The sequence below is a fragment of the Somniosus microcephalus genome, chromosome 1, assembly GCF_052327205.1.
Source record: "Somniosus microcephalus isolate GS21.2 chromosome 1, FLI_Smic_1.0, whole genome shotgun sequence".
Classification (NCBI taxonomy): domain Eukaryota; kingdom Metazoa; phylum Chordata; class Chondrichthyes; order Squaliformes; family Somniosidae; genus Somniosus; species Somniosus microcephalus.
Window position 1 is genome coordinate 257,027,616 of NC_140987.1, and position 17,986 is coordinate 257,045,601.

At 45.7% G+C, this 17,986-nt stretch overlaps 2 protein-coding genes across 6 annotated transcripts in view; one reads left to right on the top strand and one right to left on the bottom strand.

Moving 5' to 3' along the window:
* LOC147124738 (TBC1 domain family member 15) overlaps positions 1–17,986 on the top strand; it is a 100,045-nt gene that overhangs the window by 64,997 nt on the left and 17,062 nt on the right. For 2 of the 4 annotated variants that reach the window (XM_085992457.1, XM_085992463.1), the window contains 2 exons: positions 454–595; positions 15,135–16,176. The exons of 1 other annotated variant lie outside the window; for it this stretch is intronic. In XM_085992457.1, the coding sequence (XP_085848583.1) occupies positions 454–595; positions 15,135–15,294 (302 nt within the window). In that variant the 3' untranslated portion in view covers positions 15,295–16,176. Of the gene's footprint in view, positions 1–453; positions 596–15,134; positions 16,177–17,986 lie in introns of those variants that run through there. One more of the 4 variants, XM_085992478.1, reaches the window with a different exon arrangement.
* Positions 355–17,986, bottom strand: part of LOC147124739 (cell surface hyaluronidase-like) — a 79,577-nt gene continuing 61,945 nt past the window's right edge. Inside the window, exon 17 of one of the 2 annotated variants that reach the window (XM_085992398.1) lies at positions 355–527. In XM_085992398.1, coding sequence (XP_085848524.1) covers positions 494–527 — 34 coding nt within the window. In that variant the 3' untranslated portion in view covers positions 355–493. Of the gene's footprint in view, positions 528–15,147; positions 15,234–17,986 lie in introns of those variants that run through there. The other variant, XM_085992407.1, reaches the window with a different exon arrangement.

The following is a 17,986-nucleotide window of genomic DNA, read 5'->3' on the forward strand; positions in this document are numbered from 1 at the left end:
CTTAAACAATGCTTTTGTATAAATTCTTCATTATTTCTTTACCCTTGTACTTTTGATGGCTTTATTTACCTGTACTCCCAATTTCAGGGAATTATGTATTTGAAAACTTGGATCACCATGTTCATTTACACCCTTCAGTGCTGTTCCATTGAGTCCCATTCCTTGTTTTTCCTCCAAAAATATATTACCGCACAGTTACTCACGTTAAATTACATCTGCCGCCTGTTTGCCCATTCCACTAACTTTCTATGCCTTCCTGAAGTCTGACGGCGGCAGTAGCGATTTTAAAAGAAAAAGCAGCTTGGCAATTAAAAAGCCTCTAATTTTCAGCAAATCTGTAATCTTTTTAAAACAAATAATTAGCAACAGTATTTATTTAAAAAGCTGACTGACATTTAAGGCGTCTCCCCGCTGTTCTACAACTGTGGGGTTTTTTTTCTTCTGAAACTGTAGAAGGCCAGATTAGGCCGGAGTTGCCGTCTGCCAATATCGATTACACCTTTGAACTCTTCATCTGTGCCGCAATCCTGCTGGAGAAAAAGGACCTGCTGTTAAGCTGCACGGATGAAGTGGAGCTCATCCAGTTTACAAACAGGTAAACATACAAACACCTTCTCTCTCTGTTAGTCACTTACTGTTTTCAATAACCCCAAGAACAATGCATTGGCTTTATGAGTTTAGTGCTAACAGTGTAAAATTAAATGGGGATCATAAGAACTAGGAGCAGGAGTTGGCCATTCAGCCCCTCGAGCCTGCTCCACCATTCATTATGATTCTACCTCAACTCCACTTTCCTGCACTATCCCCATATCCCTTGACTCCCTCAGTATCCAAAAATCTATCGATCTCTGTCTTGAATATACTCAACGACTGAGCCGTCATAGCCCTCTGGGGTAGAGAATTCCAAAGATTCACAAACCTCTGAGTGAAGAAATTTCTCCTAATCTCAGTCCTAAAAGGCCGACCCCTTATTCTGAGACTATGACCCCTGGTTCTAGACTCTCCAGCCGGGGGAAACACCCTCTCTGCATCCACCCTGCCGAGCCCCTTAAGAATTTTATACATTTCAATGAGATCCCCTCTTATTCTTCTAAACTCGAGTCTGCGAGCACCTGCTGTTGGGAGTGGAATCGATCGCTGGAAGTGGGCAGCATTGTTGCCACAGGGTTTCTTGTTAGAACGAAGAAACATCTCCGAGCAATGACAATTAGCCTTTAATTAACCTCGGGATGTCTCCTACAGGGTGAGCAGATGGATATTGGATTTCTATTCTGGTCCATTAAGACATTTGGGCCTGAATGGGACAGGCTTTGTTAAATGCAGCCACATTTTTAGCCAGCTTTCCTGAAGGCAATCCCTCTATGCCTATTGTCAAGAGGTAAGCACCCCCCCCCCCTCATTATTATATAATATTTTGTATGTTACACATCAGATCTTTCTAAAAATTTGTTCTTCGGGTGTGGGTAACTCCAACAAGACCATGTTTATTGCCTCGAGAAGGTGGTGGTGGGCTGCCTTCTTGAACTACTGGAGTCCTTGTGGTGATAGAGCTCCCACAATGGTATGAGCTGTGCAATTCCAAGATATTTACCCAGTGATGATGAAGCAGCAGCCACATATGTCCAAGTCAGGATGGTGTGTGACTTGGAAGGGAGCTTGGAGGTGATGGCGTTCCCACATTGTTGCTCTTGTCCTTCTCTGTGGTAGAGGTCGCGGGGAGGGAGATGCTGTCGCAGTAACCTTGGTGAGTTGCAGTGCATCCTGTAGATAGCCCATACTGTAGCCACAGTGCGCCATTGGTGGAAGGGGGTGGATATTGAGTCCAGTAGCAGGGGTACTGATCAATCAAACTGTTCTATCCTGGATGGGGTTGAGCTTCTTGAGTGTTGATGCTGCACCCATTCAGACGAGTGGTGAGTATTCCATCACTCTCCTGACTTGAGCCTTGAAAATGGTGGCGAGGTTCTAGAGGGGGTCAGAAGGTGACCCACTCATCGCAGCGTACCCAGCCACTGCCCTGCTCCTGTGGCCACGCTGTTAATAGAGCTGGTCCAGTTCAGCTTCTGATCAATGATGCCCTCACCCCCCAAGATATTGATGGTTGGGAATTCAGCCATGGTGGTGCCATTGGTCAAGTGGAGATGGCTGGGTGCTGTCTTGTTGGAGATGCTCGTTATCTGGCACTTGTGTGGCACAAATGTTACCTGCCATTTGTCAGCCCAAGTCTGGTCCCACTGTAGGCTGGCATGGGCTGTTTCATTATCAAGGGAGTTGTGAATGGAGCTGGACACTGGAATTGTCAACGAATAGCTCCACTCCCGACCTTATGATTACATAGGATATACGGCACAGAAACAGGCCATTGAGCCCAACCAGTCCATGCTGGCGTTTATGCTCCACTCGAGCCTCCTCCAGTGTTTCCTCATCTAAATCTATCAGCTTAACCCTCTATTCTCTTTTCCCTCGTATGCTTTTCCAGCCTCCCCTTAAATGCATCTATACTATTCACTTCAACCACTCCCTGTGGTAGCAAGTTCCACATTCTCACCACTCTTTGGGTAAAGAAGTTTCTTCTGAATTCCCTATTGGATTTCTTGCTGACTGTCTTATATTGATGGCCTCTAGTTATGCTCTTCCCCACAAGTGGAAACATTCTCTCTGTATCCACTCTATCAAAACCTTTCATAATTTTAAAGACCTCTATTAGGTCACCTCTCAGCCTTTTTTCAAGAGGAAAGAGATCCAGCCTGTTCATCCTTTCCTGATATGTATACCTTCGCATTTCTGGTATCATCCTTGTAAATCTTCTGCACCCTCTCCAGTGCCTCTATATCCTTTTTATAATATGGCAACCAGAACTGCACATAGTACTCGAAGTGTGGTCTAACCAAGGTTCGATAGAGGTTCAGCATAACTTCCCTACTTTTCAATTCTATACCTCTAGAAATAAATCCTAGTGCTTGTTTTGCTTTTTTTATGGCCTTGCTAACCTGTGTTGCAATTTTAAGTGATTTGTGTATTTGTACTCCGAGATCCCTTTGTTCCTCTACCCCGCCTAGACTCGCACCCTCCAAGTAATAAGTGACCTCCCTATTCTTCCTACCAAAATGTAATACCTCACATTTATCTGTGTTGAACTTCGTTTTCCAATAATATGCCCATTCTGCAAGTTTATTAATGTCCTCCTGTAATTTGTTGCAGTCCTCCTCAGTTTTGACTTGCCCCCCAATTTGGTATCATCTGCAATTTTATAAAAGGTGCTTTTGATTCCAAAGTCTAAATCGTTAATATAAATTGTGAACAACAGTGGTCCCAGCACTGATCCTTGTGGAACACCACTACCCTCCTTTTGCCACTGTGAATAGCTACCTTTTACCCCTACTTTCTGTCTTGAAGCCAGCTAGCTATACATTCTGCTACTTAGCCCCTGACTCCACATTCTCTGACCTTGTTCATCATTCTATTATGGGGTACCTTATCAAAGGCCTTTTGAAAATCTAGATAAATTACATCTACTATATTACCATTGTCTACTCTCTCTGTTACCTCTTCAAAAAATTCAATGAGGTTAGTCAAGCAAGACTTTCCCTTTTGAAATCCATGTAGACTATTCATTACTATGTTTTTGGTTTCTAGATGTTCTTTTATTTTCTCCTTTAGTAGGGATTCCATTATTTTTCCTACCACCGATGTTAAGCTGACTGGTCTATATTTCCCTGGACAAGTTCTATATCCCCCTTCTTTAAATATAGGTATTACGTTAGCTATCCGCCAGTCCTCTGGCACGATACCTTTTTCTAACGAATTATTAAATATGTGTAGTAATGTCTGTGCTATCTCTTCCCTAAATTCTTTTAAAATGTGTGGATGTGATCCAAGGGTTTAGTCCTCTGAGTTTGATTAGTTTATTTAATATATTCCCCTCTTTTTTATTTTAAATGCACTTATCTCATTATTAATCTCATCATCCAATGTCATCTCCACCTGACCGATCTCCCTGGTAAATACTGAAGCAAAATAATGATTTAATATTTCTGCCATCTGTCATTACCTGTGGTATTATCCTGTCTATCTCTTAATCGCCCTATTCCCATCCCAACCTTCCTTTTTTTATTGATGTACCTGTAAAATATTTTACTATTTTGTTTTATGTTCCTTGATAATTTAATTTCATAGTTCCTCTTTGCCTCCGTAATTGTTTTTTGACTTCTCTCGTAATCGCTTCGTATTCTCCCTTAACATGCATTCCCCTGCTGTCTATGTACTTAATGTATGCCTCTTTCCTTACCCTCAATTGTTCCCTTATGGCTTTATTCATCCATGGAATCTCATTAGTGTGTAGTTTGTTCTTTCCTTTTAGCGGAATATATTTTTCCTGCACTCTGAACACCGTTTTAAATGTTTGCCATTGCTGTTCTACATAGTTGTTTGTCAATATTGTAGCCCATTTTATTTTCCCAAGTTCTATTCTCGGCCCTTCAAAATCAGCTTTTCTCCAATCTATTACCCTGGTTTTCGTCATACTTGTGTCCTTCTCAATTATCATCTTAATGCGTATTATATTATGGTAACTATTGCCTAGATGTTCCCCTACTTTTACTTCTCTTATCTGCTATGGTTCATTCCCCATTACTAGATCCAATAGCAAATCCTCCCTTGTTGAGCTTTTTACATATTGGGTTAGAAAGGAGTCCTGTACACATTGTAGGAACTCCATTCCCTTATCCCCTCTTCTGGCCAATTAATATTGGGGTAGTTGAAATCCCCCATGATTATTATTCTATGTTTTATTACTCATTTCCCTAAGTTGTCTGCATATTTCTTCCTCCACTGCCCTTCCACTATTAGGTGGTCTGTAGACTACACCCTTTAGTGTGATTGAGCCTTTATTATCTTTTATCTCTATCCATATGGATTCTACTTTTGTCTTGCTGATAGCTGCGTCACATTTTTCTACTGCCATGATGTTATCCCTAATAAGTAGAGCTACTCCACCTCCCCTTTTTCCCTCTATATCTTTTCTAAATATGGTGTGGAGATGCCGGTGTTGGACTGGGGTGGACAAATGTAAGAAGTCACACAACACCAGGTTATTGTCCAACAGTTTTATTTGAAATCACAAGCTTTCGGAGTGCTGCTCCTTCGTCAGGTGAAGTGGAGAGATGCATAAAGACACAGCTTATATAGTCAGAGAATAATGCCAGATGATTACAGGTAATCTTTCTAACTGCCATTTATCACACCTCGGCAGAGAGATAATCACAGCAATCAAAGGTGTGAATGGTGTCCAAACAGGTCAGTCAGGAAAACATTACATCAAAGAACAATGAGGTGGGGTCACAAGGGGTCAAATGTTGCAGATGCTGGGGTCTGTATTAAAAGCAAAAAACAGACAAAAAAACTTTTTTTTGCTGGAAATCACAGCAGGTCCAGCCGCATCTGTGTAGAGAGAACCAGCCAACGACGACTCGAGTCTGGATGACCCTACGTCAGGTGGGGTTACATGTAGCGTGACATGAACCCAAGATCCCGGTTGAGGCTGTCCTCATGAGTGTGGAACTTGGCTATCAGTTTCTGCTCTATGATTTTGCGTTGTCGTGTGTCTCGAAGGCCGCCTTGGAGAATGGTTACCTGAAGATCGGCGGCTGAATGTCCTTGACTGCTGAAGTGTTCCCCGACTGGGAGGGAACACTCCTGCCTGGCGATTGTTGAGCGGTGTCCGTTCATCCGTTGTCGCAGTGTCTGCATGGTCTCGCCGATGTTCCATGCTCCGGGGCATCCTTTCCTGCAACGTATGAGGTAGACAACGTTGGCCGAGTTACATGAGTATGTACCATGTACCTGGTGGGTGGTGTCCTCATGTGTGATGATGGTACCTGTGTTGATGATCTGGCATGTCTTGCAGAGGTTGCCGTGGCAGGGTTGTGTGGTGTCGTGGTCGCTGTTCTCCTGAAAGCTGGGTAATTTGCTGCAAACGATGGTCTGTTTGAGGTTAGGCGGCTGTTTGAAGGCGAGTAGTGGAGGCGTGGGGATGGCCTTAACGAGGTGTTCGTCGTCATCGATGACATGTTGAAGGCTGCGAAGAACATGGCGTAGTTTCTCCGCTCCGGGGAAGTACTGGACGACCAAGGGTACTCTGTTGGTTGTGTCCCGTGTTTGTCTTCTGAGGAGGTCTATGCGATTTTTTGCTGTGGCCCGTCGGAACTGTCGATCGATGAGTCGAACGTCATATCCCGTTCTTACGAAGACGTCTTTCAGCGTCTGTAGGTGTCCATCGCGTTCCTCCTCGTCTGAGCAGATCCTGTGTATTCGCAGGGCTTGTCCATAGGGGATGGCTTCTTTAACGTGGTTAGGGTGGAAGCTGGAGAAGTGGAGCATCCTGAGGTTGTCCGTGGGCTTGCGGTAGAGTGAAGTGCTGAGGTGTCCGTCTTTGATGGAGATTCATGTGTCCAAGAATGAAACCGATTCTGAGGAGTAGTCCATGGTGAGTTTGATGGTGGGATGGAACTTATTGATGTTATCGTGTAGTCTTTTCAGTGATTCTTCGCCGTGGGTCCATGGGAAGAAAATGTCGTCGATGTATCTGGTGTATAGCGTTGGTTGGAGGTCCTGTGCAGCGAAGAAGTCTTGCTCGAACTTGTGCATGAAGATGTTGGCGTATTGGGGTGCGAATTTGGTCCCCATGGCTGTTCCGTGTGTTTGGGTAAAGAACTGGTTGTCAAAGGTGAAGACATTGTGGTCAAGGATGAAGCGGATGAGTTGTAGGATGGTGTCTGGAGATTGGCTGTTGTTGGTGTTGAGTACTGAGGCTGTCGCAGCGATGCCGTCATCGTGGGTGATACTGGTGTAGAGTGCCGAGACGTCCATCGTGGAGAGGAGTGTTCCTGGTTCAACTGGTCCGTGGGTGCTGAGTTTCTGTAAGAAGTCTGTAGTGTCGCGACAGAAGCTGGGGGTTCCCTGTACGTTTCAGGATGCCCTCGACATATCCAGAGAGGTTCTCGCACAGGGTTCCGTTGCCTGATATGATAGGACGTCCGGGTGTGTTGGCTTTGTGTATCTTTGGGAGGCAGTAGAAGTCTCCCACGTGGGGAGTACGTGGGATGAGAGCGCGTAGGATGCTTTGAAGGTCTGGATCGAAGGTCTTGATCAGTCTGTTGAGTTGGCGGGTGTGTTCTTTGGTCGGATCTGCGGGTAACTGTCTGTAGTGTTCCTGGTTGTCCAGTTGTCGGTATGCTTCTTTGCAATAGTCCGTTCTGTTCTGTATGACGATGGCTCCTCCTTTGCTGGTTTGATGACGATGTTGCGGTTGGTCTTGAGAGCGTGGATGGCGTTGCGTTGTGCTCAGGTGACATTCTGGACTGTCTTGAGTGCGGCTGATGAATCTGGCGTTGATGCATCTCCTGACAGCTTGAGCATACATGTCAAGCTTAGGGCAGCGTAAAGGCAGGAAGGTAGTGCAGGAGTCACCTGCGGTCATCTCCCTCCAAAACAGGTTTACCATTTTGGGTACTGTTGGGGGAGATGACTTATCAGGGGAAGGCACCAGCAGCCAGGTCCAGGGCACCATGACTGGCTCTGCTGCACAGAAGGGCGGGAAAAGGAGGGATAGGGCTATAGTGATAGGGGATTCAATTGTAAGGGGGATAGATAGGAGTTTCTGTGGCCGAGACCGAGACTCCAAGATGGTATGTTGCCTCCCTGGTGCAAGGGTCAAGGATGTCTCGGAGCGGGTGCAGAGCATTCTGAAGGGGGAGGGGGATCAGCCAGTTGTCGTGGTACATGTAGGTACCAACGATGTAGGTAAAAAGAGGGAGGAGGTCCTACAAGCTGAATTTAGGGAGTTAGGAGCTAAATTGAAAAGTAGGACCTCAAAGGTAGTAATCTCTGGATTGCTACCAGTGCCACGAGCTAATAAGTTTAGAGAGAGTAAGATAGATAAGCTAAATACGTGGCTTGAGCAGTGGTGCGAGGGAGAGGGATTTAAATTCTTGAGGCATTGGAACCAGTTCTTGGGGAGGAGTGACCTGTACCAAGGGGACGGTCTACACCTGAACTGTGAGGGAGCCGATGTCCTCGGGGTAATATTTTCTAGGGCGGTTCGGGAGGATTTAAACTAATTTGGCAGGGGGATGGGAACCTAGGTAGTGGAAAAGAGGGAAGTCATATGAAGTCAGAAATAGATGGTAGAAAGGTGAGAAGCAATAAGCAAAGGAGAGAAACACAAAGGGCCAAACTAATTCACAATGAGAGTGTGAAAAAAGCAAGCCTGAAGGCTTTGTATCTTAATGCTAGAAGCATTAGGAACAAGGTGGATGAATTAGTTGTGGAAATAGAGGTAAACAAGTATGATTTGATTGGGATTACAGAAACGTGGCTGCAGGGTGGGCAAGGCTGGGAACTTAACATCCAGGGATATACAATATTTAGGAAGGATCGGCAAAAAGGTAGGGGAGGTGGGGTAGCATTGCTGGTAAAGGAGGGGATTAATGCAATGGAAAGGAAGGATATTAACTCGGATGAAACGGAATCTGTATGGGTAGAAATGAGAAATAGCAAGGGGAGGAAAACGTTAGTGGGTGTGATATATAGGCCTCCAAATAGTAATATGGAGGTGAGGGAAGGCATAAAAAGGGAAATTAGAGAAGCGTGCGATAAGAGCACAGCTGTCATCATGGGTGACTTTAATTTACATATTGATTGGACTACCCAAATTAGTAAAAATTCTGAGGAGGAGGAATTCCTGGAATGTTTTCGGGACGGTTATCTGGACCAATATGTCGAGGAGCCGACTCGAGATCAGGCCATTTTAGACTGGGTATTGTGCAATGAGAAGGGACTTATCAGCAATCTTCTTGTACGAGGCCCCTTGGGTCAGAGCGATCATAATATGATCGAGCTCTCAGTCGAGATGGAGAGTGAGGAAATTGAATCAGAGACTAAGGTCCAGAACTTAAATAAAGGGAATTACGAGGGTATGAGACGGGAATTGGGTAAGATTGATTGGGTGGTGTTTCTGGGGGGATTGACAGTGGATAGACAATGGCAAGCATTCAAAGATAGAATGGAAGAATTCCAGAACATGTTTATACCGGTTTGGCATAAAAATAAACCTAAAAAGGTGACTCAACCGTGGATAACGAGGGAAATTAGGGACAGCATAAAATCAAAAAAAAGGGCATATCAACTGGCAAAAAAAAGCACCAGACCGGAAGATTGGGGGCAGTACAGGATACAGCAAAAGAGGACAAAGGGATTAATCAGGAAGGGGAAAATAGAATACGAAAGTAAACTTGCAGCAAACATAAAGACAGACTGCAAAAGCTTTTATCGGTATATCAGGAGGAAAAGACTGGTAAAATCCCAAGTCGGTCCCTTGCAGTCCGATTCGGGAGAATATATAATGGAGAATAAGGAAATGGCAGACCAATTAAACTCATACTTTGGTTCTGTATTCACAAAGGAGGACACAAATAACCTCCCAGGAATATCGGCAAACATAGGGACTAATGAGAGGGAGGAGCTGACAGAAATTAGTATCTCTAGGGATATGGTGTTGGGTAAGTTGAGGGGACTGAAGGCCGACAAATCCCCGGGGCCTGATAAACTACATCCTAGGGTACTTAAGGAGGTGGCCCTGGAGATAGCAGATGCTCTAAGGATCATCTTCCGGAACTCCATTGACTCGGGAACAGTACCCGTGGATTGGAGGGTAGCTAATGTTACCCCAATATTTAAAAAGGGGGGTAGAGAGAAAGCGGGGAATTATAGACCAGTAAGCCTTACATCGGTTGTGGGCAAAATGCTAGAGTCCATTATTAAGGATAAAATAGCGGAGCACTTGACAAATGGGGAAAGGATCGGACAGAGTCAACATGGATTTACAAAGGGTAAATCGTGTTTGACTAATCTGCTGGAATTTTTTGAGGAAGTAACTGGTAAAATAGATGGGGGAGAGCCAGTGGATGTGGTGTACCTTGACTTCCAGAAAGCCTTCGATAAGGTCCCACACAAAAGATTATCATGCAAAATTAAGGCTCATGGGATTGGGGGCAAAGTATTAACGTGGATAGAGAACTGGCTGGCGGATAGAAAACAGAGAGTTGGAATAAACGGCTCGTTTTCGGAGTGGCAGGCAGTGACCAGCGGGGTGCCGCAAGGATCTGTCCTGGGACCCCAGCTGTTCACAATATATATAAATGATCTGGATCAGGGAATTGGATGCAATATTTCCAAATTCGCTGACGACACTAAACTAGGAGGAGGGGTGGGCTCTGATGAGGATGTCAGGAGGCTACAGTGCGATTTGGACAGGTTGGGGGAATGGGCGGATACGTGGCAGATGCACTATAATGTGGATAAATGCGAGGTTATCCACTTTGGGGGTAAAAACAGGAGGGTAGATTATTATCTAAATGGCAATAGATTGGGAGATGGGGAAGTGCAGAGGGACCTGGGTGTTCTTGTGCACCAGTCACTGAAGGAGAGCATGCAGGTGCAACAGGCGATTAAGAAGGCAAATGGTATGTTGGCCTTCATATCAAGGGGGTTCGAGTATAGGAATAGGGATACCTTACTACAGCTGTACAAGGTGCTGGTGAGACCGCATCTGGAGTATTGTGTACAGTTTTGGTCGCCCCATCTGCGGAAGGATGTTCTTGCCATGGAAAGAGTGCAACGGCGATTCACCAGGCTGATACCTGGAATGGCGGGAATGACCTACGAAGAGAGATTAAATAGTTTGGGCTTGTACTCACTGGAGTTTAGAAGATTGAGAGGGGATCTCATCGAAACATATAAAATTATGGCAGGCCTGGACAGGCTGAATTCAGAGAGAATGTTTCCAATGGCCGGGGAGCACAGAACCAGGGGCCACAGTCTAAAAATAGCGGGCAAATCATTTAAAACAGAGATGAGGAAGAATTTCTTCACTCAAAGAGTGGTGAGCCTGTGGAATTCCCTGCCACAGAGGGCTGTGAAGGCTAATTCAATAAATATTTTCAAGAGAGAATTGGATATATTTCTGAAGGCTAAGGGGATTAAGGGTTACGGAGAAAAGGCGGGGACGGGGTACTGAACTGGTAAGATCAGCTATGATCTCAGACGAAGATCAGCCATGATCTCATTGAATGGCGGAGCAGGCTCGAAGGGCCGAATGGCCTACTCCTGTTCCTATCTCTATGTTTCTATGACTCTCTTCTTCGGTTGCTTCACCTGACGAAGGAGCAGCGTTCCGAAAGCTTGTGATTTCAAATAAAACTGTTGGACTATAACCTGGTGTTGTGTGACTTCTTACATTTTCTAAATATGTTATACCCTGCATTGTTTAATTCCCAGTCCTAATTTTTCTGTAGCCATGTCTCGGTAATCCCTACTATGTCTTGTTCCTCGCAAGGCATAATTGCCTCCAGCTCCCCTGTTTTATTACGAACACTGTGTGCATTGCCGTACAGACAGTTTAACTCATTTTTTAATAGGATTTCCTCTCACTTTATGTTTAACCATCTTTTTAGACTCCTGTTCTATAACTCTCTAATTCCTTGCCATCAATGTCCTCCCTTACTTTTATTCTTTCCTATGCTCTCTTTTCCTGTTTTGTTTATAATTAGGCTGGTTACGTTTCTTGTAGATCCCTCCCCCCATCTTACTAGTTTAAAGCCTTTGCCACCTCCCTATTTACCCTTTCCACTAGGACACTGGTCCCATCCTGGTTCAGGTGGAGCCCGTCCCATCGGCACAGCTCCTCCTTGTCCCAGAACTGGTGCCAGTATCCCATGAAAAGGAACCCCTCTTTCCCACACCAGCCCTTTAGCCACGTGTTAATTCTCCTGATCTGTCTGCTTCTATGCCAATTTGCACGTGGCTCAGGCAATAATCCAGAGATTATTACCCTCGAGGTCCTGCTTTTTCATTTAGAGCCTAACTCCTGATGCTCTTCCCTGTTCCAACATGGACCACGATTTACCTCCTTCCTTTCCAAGTTCCTCTCCAGCCACCGTGAGATAGCCCTTACCCTGACACCGAGCAGGCAACACACCCTTTGGGATCCTTGTTCTTGGCTGCAGAGGACGCTATCTATTCCCCGAATTATAGAGTCCCCTATCACTGCTACATTTCTATTCTGCTCTTTCTCTTTCTCCCACCCCTTCAAACTCCTGGATAGCCTTCTGAGCCACGGTGCCTTGGTCTGCATTGTGGCTGTCCTCCCTGCAGTCTTTCTCCTTGTTCCCACAGACAGCGAGTACATCGTACCTGTTGGACAGGACCAGTGTCTGTGAGACCTCCTTCTCAACCTCTCCTAAATCCCCACTACCCGGCTCCCTAACAGTCACACCCTCCCCTTCCTGAACCTGTGCTTTCCTCTGGGCTGTGACTGCATTCTGGATAAAAGGAGGAGGGAAGGTCATTGATGAAGTAGCTGAAGATGGTTGGGCCTAGGACACTGCCCTGAGGAACACCTGGGGCTGAGATGTTTGGCCTCCAACATCCACAACCATCTTCCTTTGTGTCAGGTATTACTCTTGAGACACAGGCGTGGGCACCTTTTTAGAAGGATCATGGTTGGTGTAGCATAGAGCCATGAGGGAGAAAAGAATTGAAGGATTTGTGGTTAGGTTTAGATGAAGTAGGGTAGGAGGAGGCTCGTGTGGAGCATAAACACCAAATGGCCTGTTTCTGTGCTGTAAATTCTATGTAATTCTCTGTAAAAGGGATGATCACGGGAAAGACCCATGCCCAGTCTGCATTGGGATCTTGGGCTTCATAAATAGAGGTACAGGAAACTTTGTGCTATCCGGAGGTGAGCTATCCGGCAATCTGGAGCCACCGGCAAAAATCAGCAGCCGTTTTTTATTCTTTTTGTTTGTTTTTTTTTGCTTTGTTTGAACAGTCAAGCTGTGCAAGGTCTGTAGCTATAGCAACAGCTTCAGCTACAGAGCTTTAGGGCCACACCCAGTCTTTAGAAGCTGTTGCTAAGCAACAGTGTTTGTTGTCAAATACGGAGATAAGAATCTCTATCTCTCAACATTAACTCTGGAGAGAACGGCACTTTTTAGGCAACGGCAGCAGCTCGGTCCCGTGGGTGCCGGATAGCACAAAGTTTCCTGTATTGAGTAGAGAAGTTATGCTGAACCTTTATAAAGCGCTGGTTAGGCCACAACTGGAGTATTGCGTCCAGTTCTGGTCACCACACTTTAGGAAGGATGTGAAGGTACAGAGGAGATTTACCAGTATGGTTCCGGGGATGGGGAATCTTAGCTACAAGGACAGGTTGGAGAAGCTGGATTTGTTTACATTAGAGCAAAGGAGGTTGAGGGGCGATTTGATAGAGGTGTACAAGATTATGACTGGTTTGGATAGGCTAGACGGGGAAAGGCTGTTTCCACTGGTTAATGGTACAAGGATTCGGGGGACACAGATTTAAGGTTTTGGGCAAGAGATACGGGGCGACGTGAGGAAAAACTTTACCACAGCGTGTGGTGAGGACCTGGAACTCGCTGCCGACAGAAGTGGTGGAAGCGGAGACACTCAATGTTTTCAAGGGGAGACTGGATAGACATTTGAGGGAAATAAACTTGCAGGGCTACGCGGATAGCAGGGGAATGGGACTGACTGGATTGCTCTGCAGAGAACCGGCACGGACTCGATAGGCCAAATGATGACCTCCTGTGCCGTTATGACTCTATGGCTGCTGTCTCTCTGAAATTCATGAGTATCAGACTACAGGAGAATGTGTAGTGTGAGGAATAGAAACAGGATGTTCACTGGCGAATCTGTGGTGAAATGTTTCTATCGTAATGACTGACGTGTAGATTAGGGATAAATGAAGCACTTTGAGTTCCAATTTGTTTTTATTTTAAAGTCCTTTACTGAACTCGCCACTCATTAGGAAGTGAGCCTTTGGCATGCCCGCCTCTGAGTCAGAAGGTGCAGGGTTCGGACACCACTCCAGACTGTCCCACCAAGCGGAGATCCTCCGAATTTTGGGTCTCTATCCAGCGGGATACTTGCGTCTGCTGGGCCGATATGCCCCCCGGCCCCCATCATATGGGTTATGGAAGCCCATAAAATCTTCCCGCCATAGAGGACTAAACGCCCCATCGGCTGGTATAAAGATATGGTTACAGCCATGGAAGGAGCGTTCACGTCATGACCTGTCAGACTGTTAATCAACCTGTGAATCCTTCCACTACTTCACTCTATTCTCCATGGGAAGAGTGTGATGTTACGAAGACAACAACCACCATTCATTGAACTCAAAGTCAGATGCAAACTCATGGAGCCAAAATCTCCCTGAAAACCTATCTTGGTTTCAAGAATTTGTACGGTTAGGGTTCAGATTTCTCAATTAGCAACCAAGGTTGTTAAAAACCAGTTGATTGGATCAAGGTCACGTGGTTTCAAATTATTCGACCAATGCCGTTCTCGACACTAGTATTGGATCCTAACAGGCTCGAGAAAATGACCCGCAGGCCACACCGGCAGACGGGTATGCCAGCAGGCCACACCGGCAGACGGGTATGCCAGCAGGCCACACCGGCAGACGGGTATGCCAGCAGGCCACACCGGCAGACGGGTATGCCAGCAGGCCACACCGGCAGACGGGTATGCCAGCAGGCCACACCGGCAGACGGGTATGCCAGCAGGCCACACCGGCAGACGGGTATGCCAGCAGGCCACACCGGCAGACGGGTATGCCAGCAGGCCACACCGGCAGACGGGTATGCCAGCAGGCCACACCGGCAGACGGGTATGCCAGCAGGCCACACCGGCCGACGGGTATGCCAGCAGGCCACACCGGCCGACGGGTATGCCAGCAGGCCACACCGGCCGACGGGTATGCCAGCAGGCCACACCGGCCGACGGGTATGCCAGCAGGCCACACCGGCCGACGGGTATGCCAGCAGGCCACACCGGCCGACGGGTATGCCAGCAGGCCACACCGGCCGACGGGTATGCCAGCAGGCCACACCGGCCGACGGGTATGCCAGCAGGCCACACCGGCCGACGGGTATGCCAGCAGGCCACACCGGCCGACGGGTATGCCAGCAGGCCACACCCTGAGCGGTGTCTTGGTTTTTATAATTATAGTGCACTTGTTTATTATTTCTGTTACACCGCACACTGTGTACCTTTAGCTTGCAGGGAGCGCTGAACTTGAACAGCATTCTTCAAAGAGCAGAGCAAACGTTCTTCAATTACTGCAACAAATCTGTGCTGGACTGTTTCAAGAAACTCTGTACAGAACAGAAGAAAAAGAGCCTCTTTGGGTTTAAGCTGATGAATTTGTTCTCCTGACAGACTATAGTGTCACCGACTGCAACCAGTTTAAGACCAGCGAGGAAAAGCTCTTGCGGCATTTCAGGGACTTATCAAAGCTAGACAGAAACCAAAACTGAGCGTGTCTTTGCAGAAACCTGTTGATGTTTACATTGTATTTTTAAGCCCAATTGTTGATTGGTCAGTATTATTACTGCAAGGTCCCAGCCATAAAAGTCTTCACTTCAAGAGCAATCATTTTTTTAAAACGAGGCACAAGTTTCAAACTTTTAAGTCCAGTTTGACCTATTTCTCGCAACAGGACTCCTTTGTTGAGTTAATCAATGACTACTGACCAGTAAATGCTGTAAAGGGGGCCTTTTATAGCTTAAGTTGCTCAACAGCTTGGCCTTTCTGTCCTGTCACCATAAAACAATGCTCCTTTCAGGATGATTTCTGCCCTCCCCTTGTGCTTGGGTCTCACTATACCTCACAACATTCCCTAGCTGAGGAGGAGTGCATGTGGTCAGATATGCTGGTCCTTCCAAGGCTTCTCAAGTTGGCTGTTATGAGAGGTGCTCAAGACGAGCCCTGGGGTGATTGTCCGTCATTCCGAGGAGGTACCTCAGCTCTGTCCTTTCCTACAACAGCATGGCTGAGACTTGGAACGCAGTGTGTGGAGTAATCTCGGCAAGAACCTCCGTTCTACCACTTTGTGGCTCAGTACTTTGATTAACTGCACTGCCGTCAGTATAAATGTTTCATAAACTGCATTTAGCCCCAACCAGTGATAATTCAGTAGGCTATGAAGAGCCTGGATGTGTAAAAGCATTTCACTTTCAAAATTTTGTAGTGTAAAAAAACATGTTTAATGGATTTTTATTACTGTTACTGAATGTTAATTAAAAAGTGATCTTGGTATTGGCCCTTGCTTCATTGAACTCCATGAAATTTGATGAGATTTTGTATCATGTGTCCAAACCATTCAGCTAACACTGTACTCTTGTACTGACACTGCCCACTTCATTGTATAAAAGGAAAAACCTGATTTCCCTGAAAAGCAAGACTTGCGTTTATATAGCGCCTTTCAGGATGTCCCAAAGCGTTCAATTGGCCTAGCCTAGTACTTTTTTTTGAAGGAAACGGGCAGCCGATTTGTACATAGCAAGCTCCCACAAACAGCAATGTGATGATGACCAGATCATCTGGTGTGGGTTGAGGGATCATTATTGGCCAGGACACCGGGGAGAACTCCCCTGCTCTTCAAAATAGTGCCGTGGGATCTTTTGCGTCCTCCTGAGACAACAGACGGGCCTTGGTTTAACGTCTCATCCGAAAGACGGCACCTGGGACAGTGCAGCACTCCCTCGGTATTGCACTAGGAGTGTTAACCTAGATTTGTGCTGAAGTCTCTGGAGTGAGACTCGAATCTACCACTATCTGACTCGGGCAAGAGTGCTACCAACTGAGCCACGGTTATATGTTCGAATGGGGCAAAACTTTGCTTTCAACAATTCATCCCAACCTAGTTGGTTCAACAGAGTTTGGCCTCTTGATGCAGTCGGCAGTGTCCAAAATGTCTATAACTTTAACAGACAGCAGAACACGCTATTTGGTGAGCTAAATATGCTGTCAAGATGTCAACTGAGAACTAAAGTGCTTCTTGGGGTGCAGTCAGGCACTAGCCTCAGCTTTGTAGTGAAGCAGTTTCTGCGGTGCTGAAGTGAGGGTTTAAACCAAGATCACACTCAAGCTGCTCAAGTCCGGGGTTGGGGTGTGGTCATACCCGCACATATCGTAAACCACAGTGTAAATGATTTTTTTGCAGTTTGAGTTCAGAAGAACAGAGAAAGGGAACGAGACAAACCAAGAAGGCAAAAATAAAATTAAAGAAAAAAGGCATTGTAGAATTAATTGGAACAATGCAAAAAATCTTTTGAATTGCTTATACTGTTAGCTGCTGAAATTGTTCCATACACAGTATATCGATTTGACAGCTTGATGTACTGCTATTTTGTCCCATGTGTTGACTGATTGATTGAAAGGTATTTATTTGCCTGTCATAACTACAGAAGCATCTTAAAGCTGCTGAGTGCAAATTGGCAGAGACATTTCTAAATATTCTTTTGACAAAAATCTAAGCTGACACTCCAGTGCAGTGCTGAGGGAGTGCTGCACTGTCAGACGTGGCGTCTTTCGGATGAGACGTCTGCCCTCTCAAGAGGACGTAACAGATCCCACGGCACAATTTCGAAGAAAAGCAGGGGAGTTCTCCCCGGTGTTCTGGCCAATATTTATCCGTCAATCAACATAACAGAAAAAGTTTATCTGGTCATTATCACATTGCTGTTTGTGAGAGCTTGCTGTGCGCAAATTGCTTGCTGCGTTTCCTACATTACAACAGTGACTACTCTTCAAAAATACTTCATTGGCTGTAAAGCGCTTTGGGACGTCTGCAGGTCATGAAAGGCCCTATATAAATGCAAGTCTTTCTTGTGGAGCTTTAATACTATTTGATTAATACTATTTATTTGAAGAAATATTTTAATCTAACTGTAACTGAAAATTATAAAGCTATATTCAGCATTGTTAATGTTTCTTATGTTCTCACATAACACACAAATAGCACAGACCCATCAGCTGCCAATCTTATAGAATCAAGTGCCATTTTTGAATTCCTGAAGTTTTGATATGTTCATCATTTTGATTCATCTCTATATTCAAAAAAATA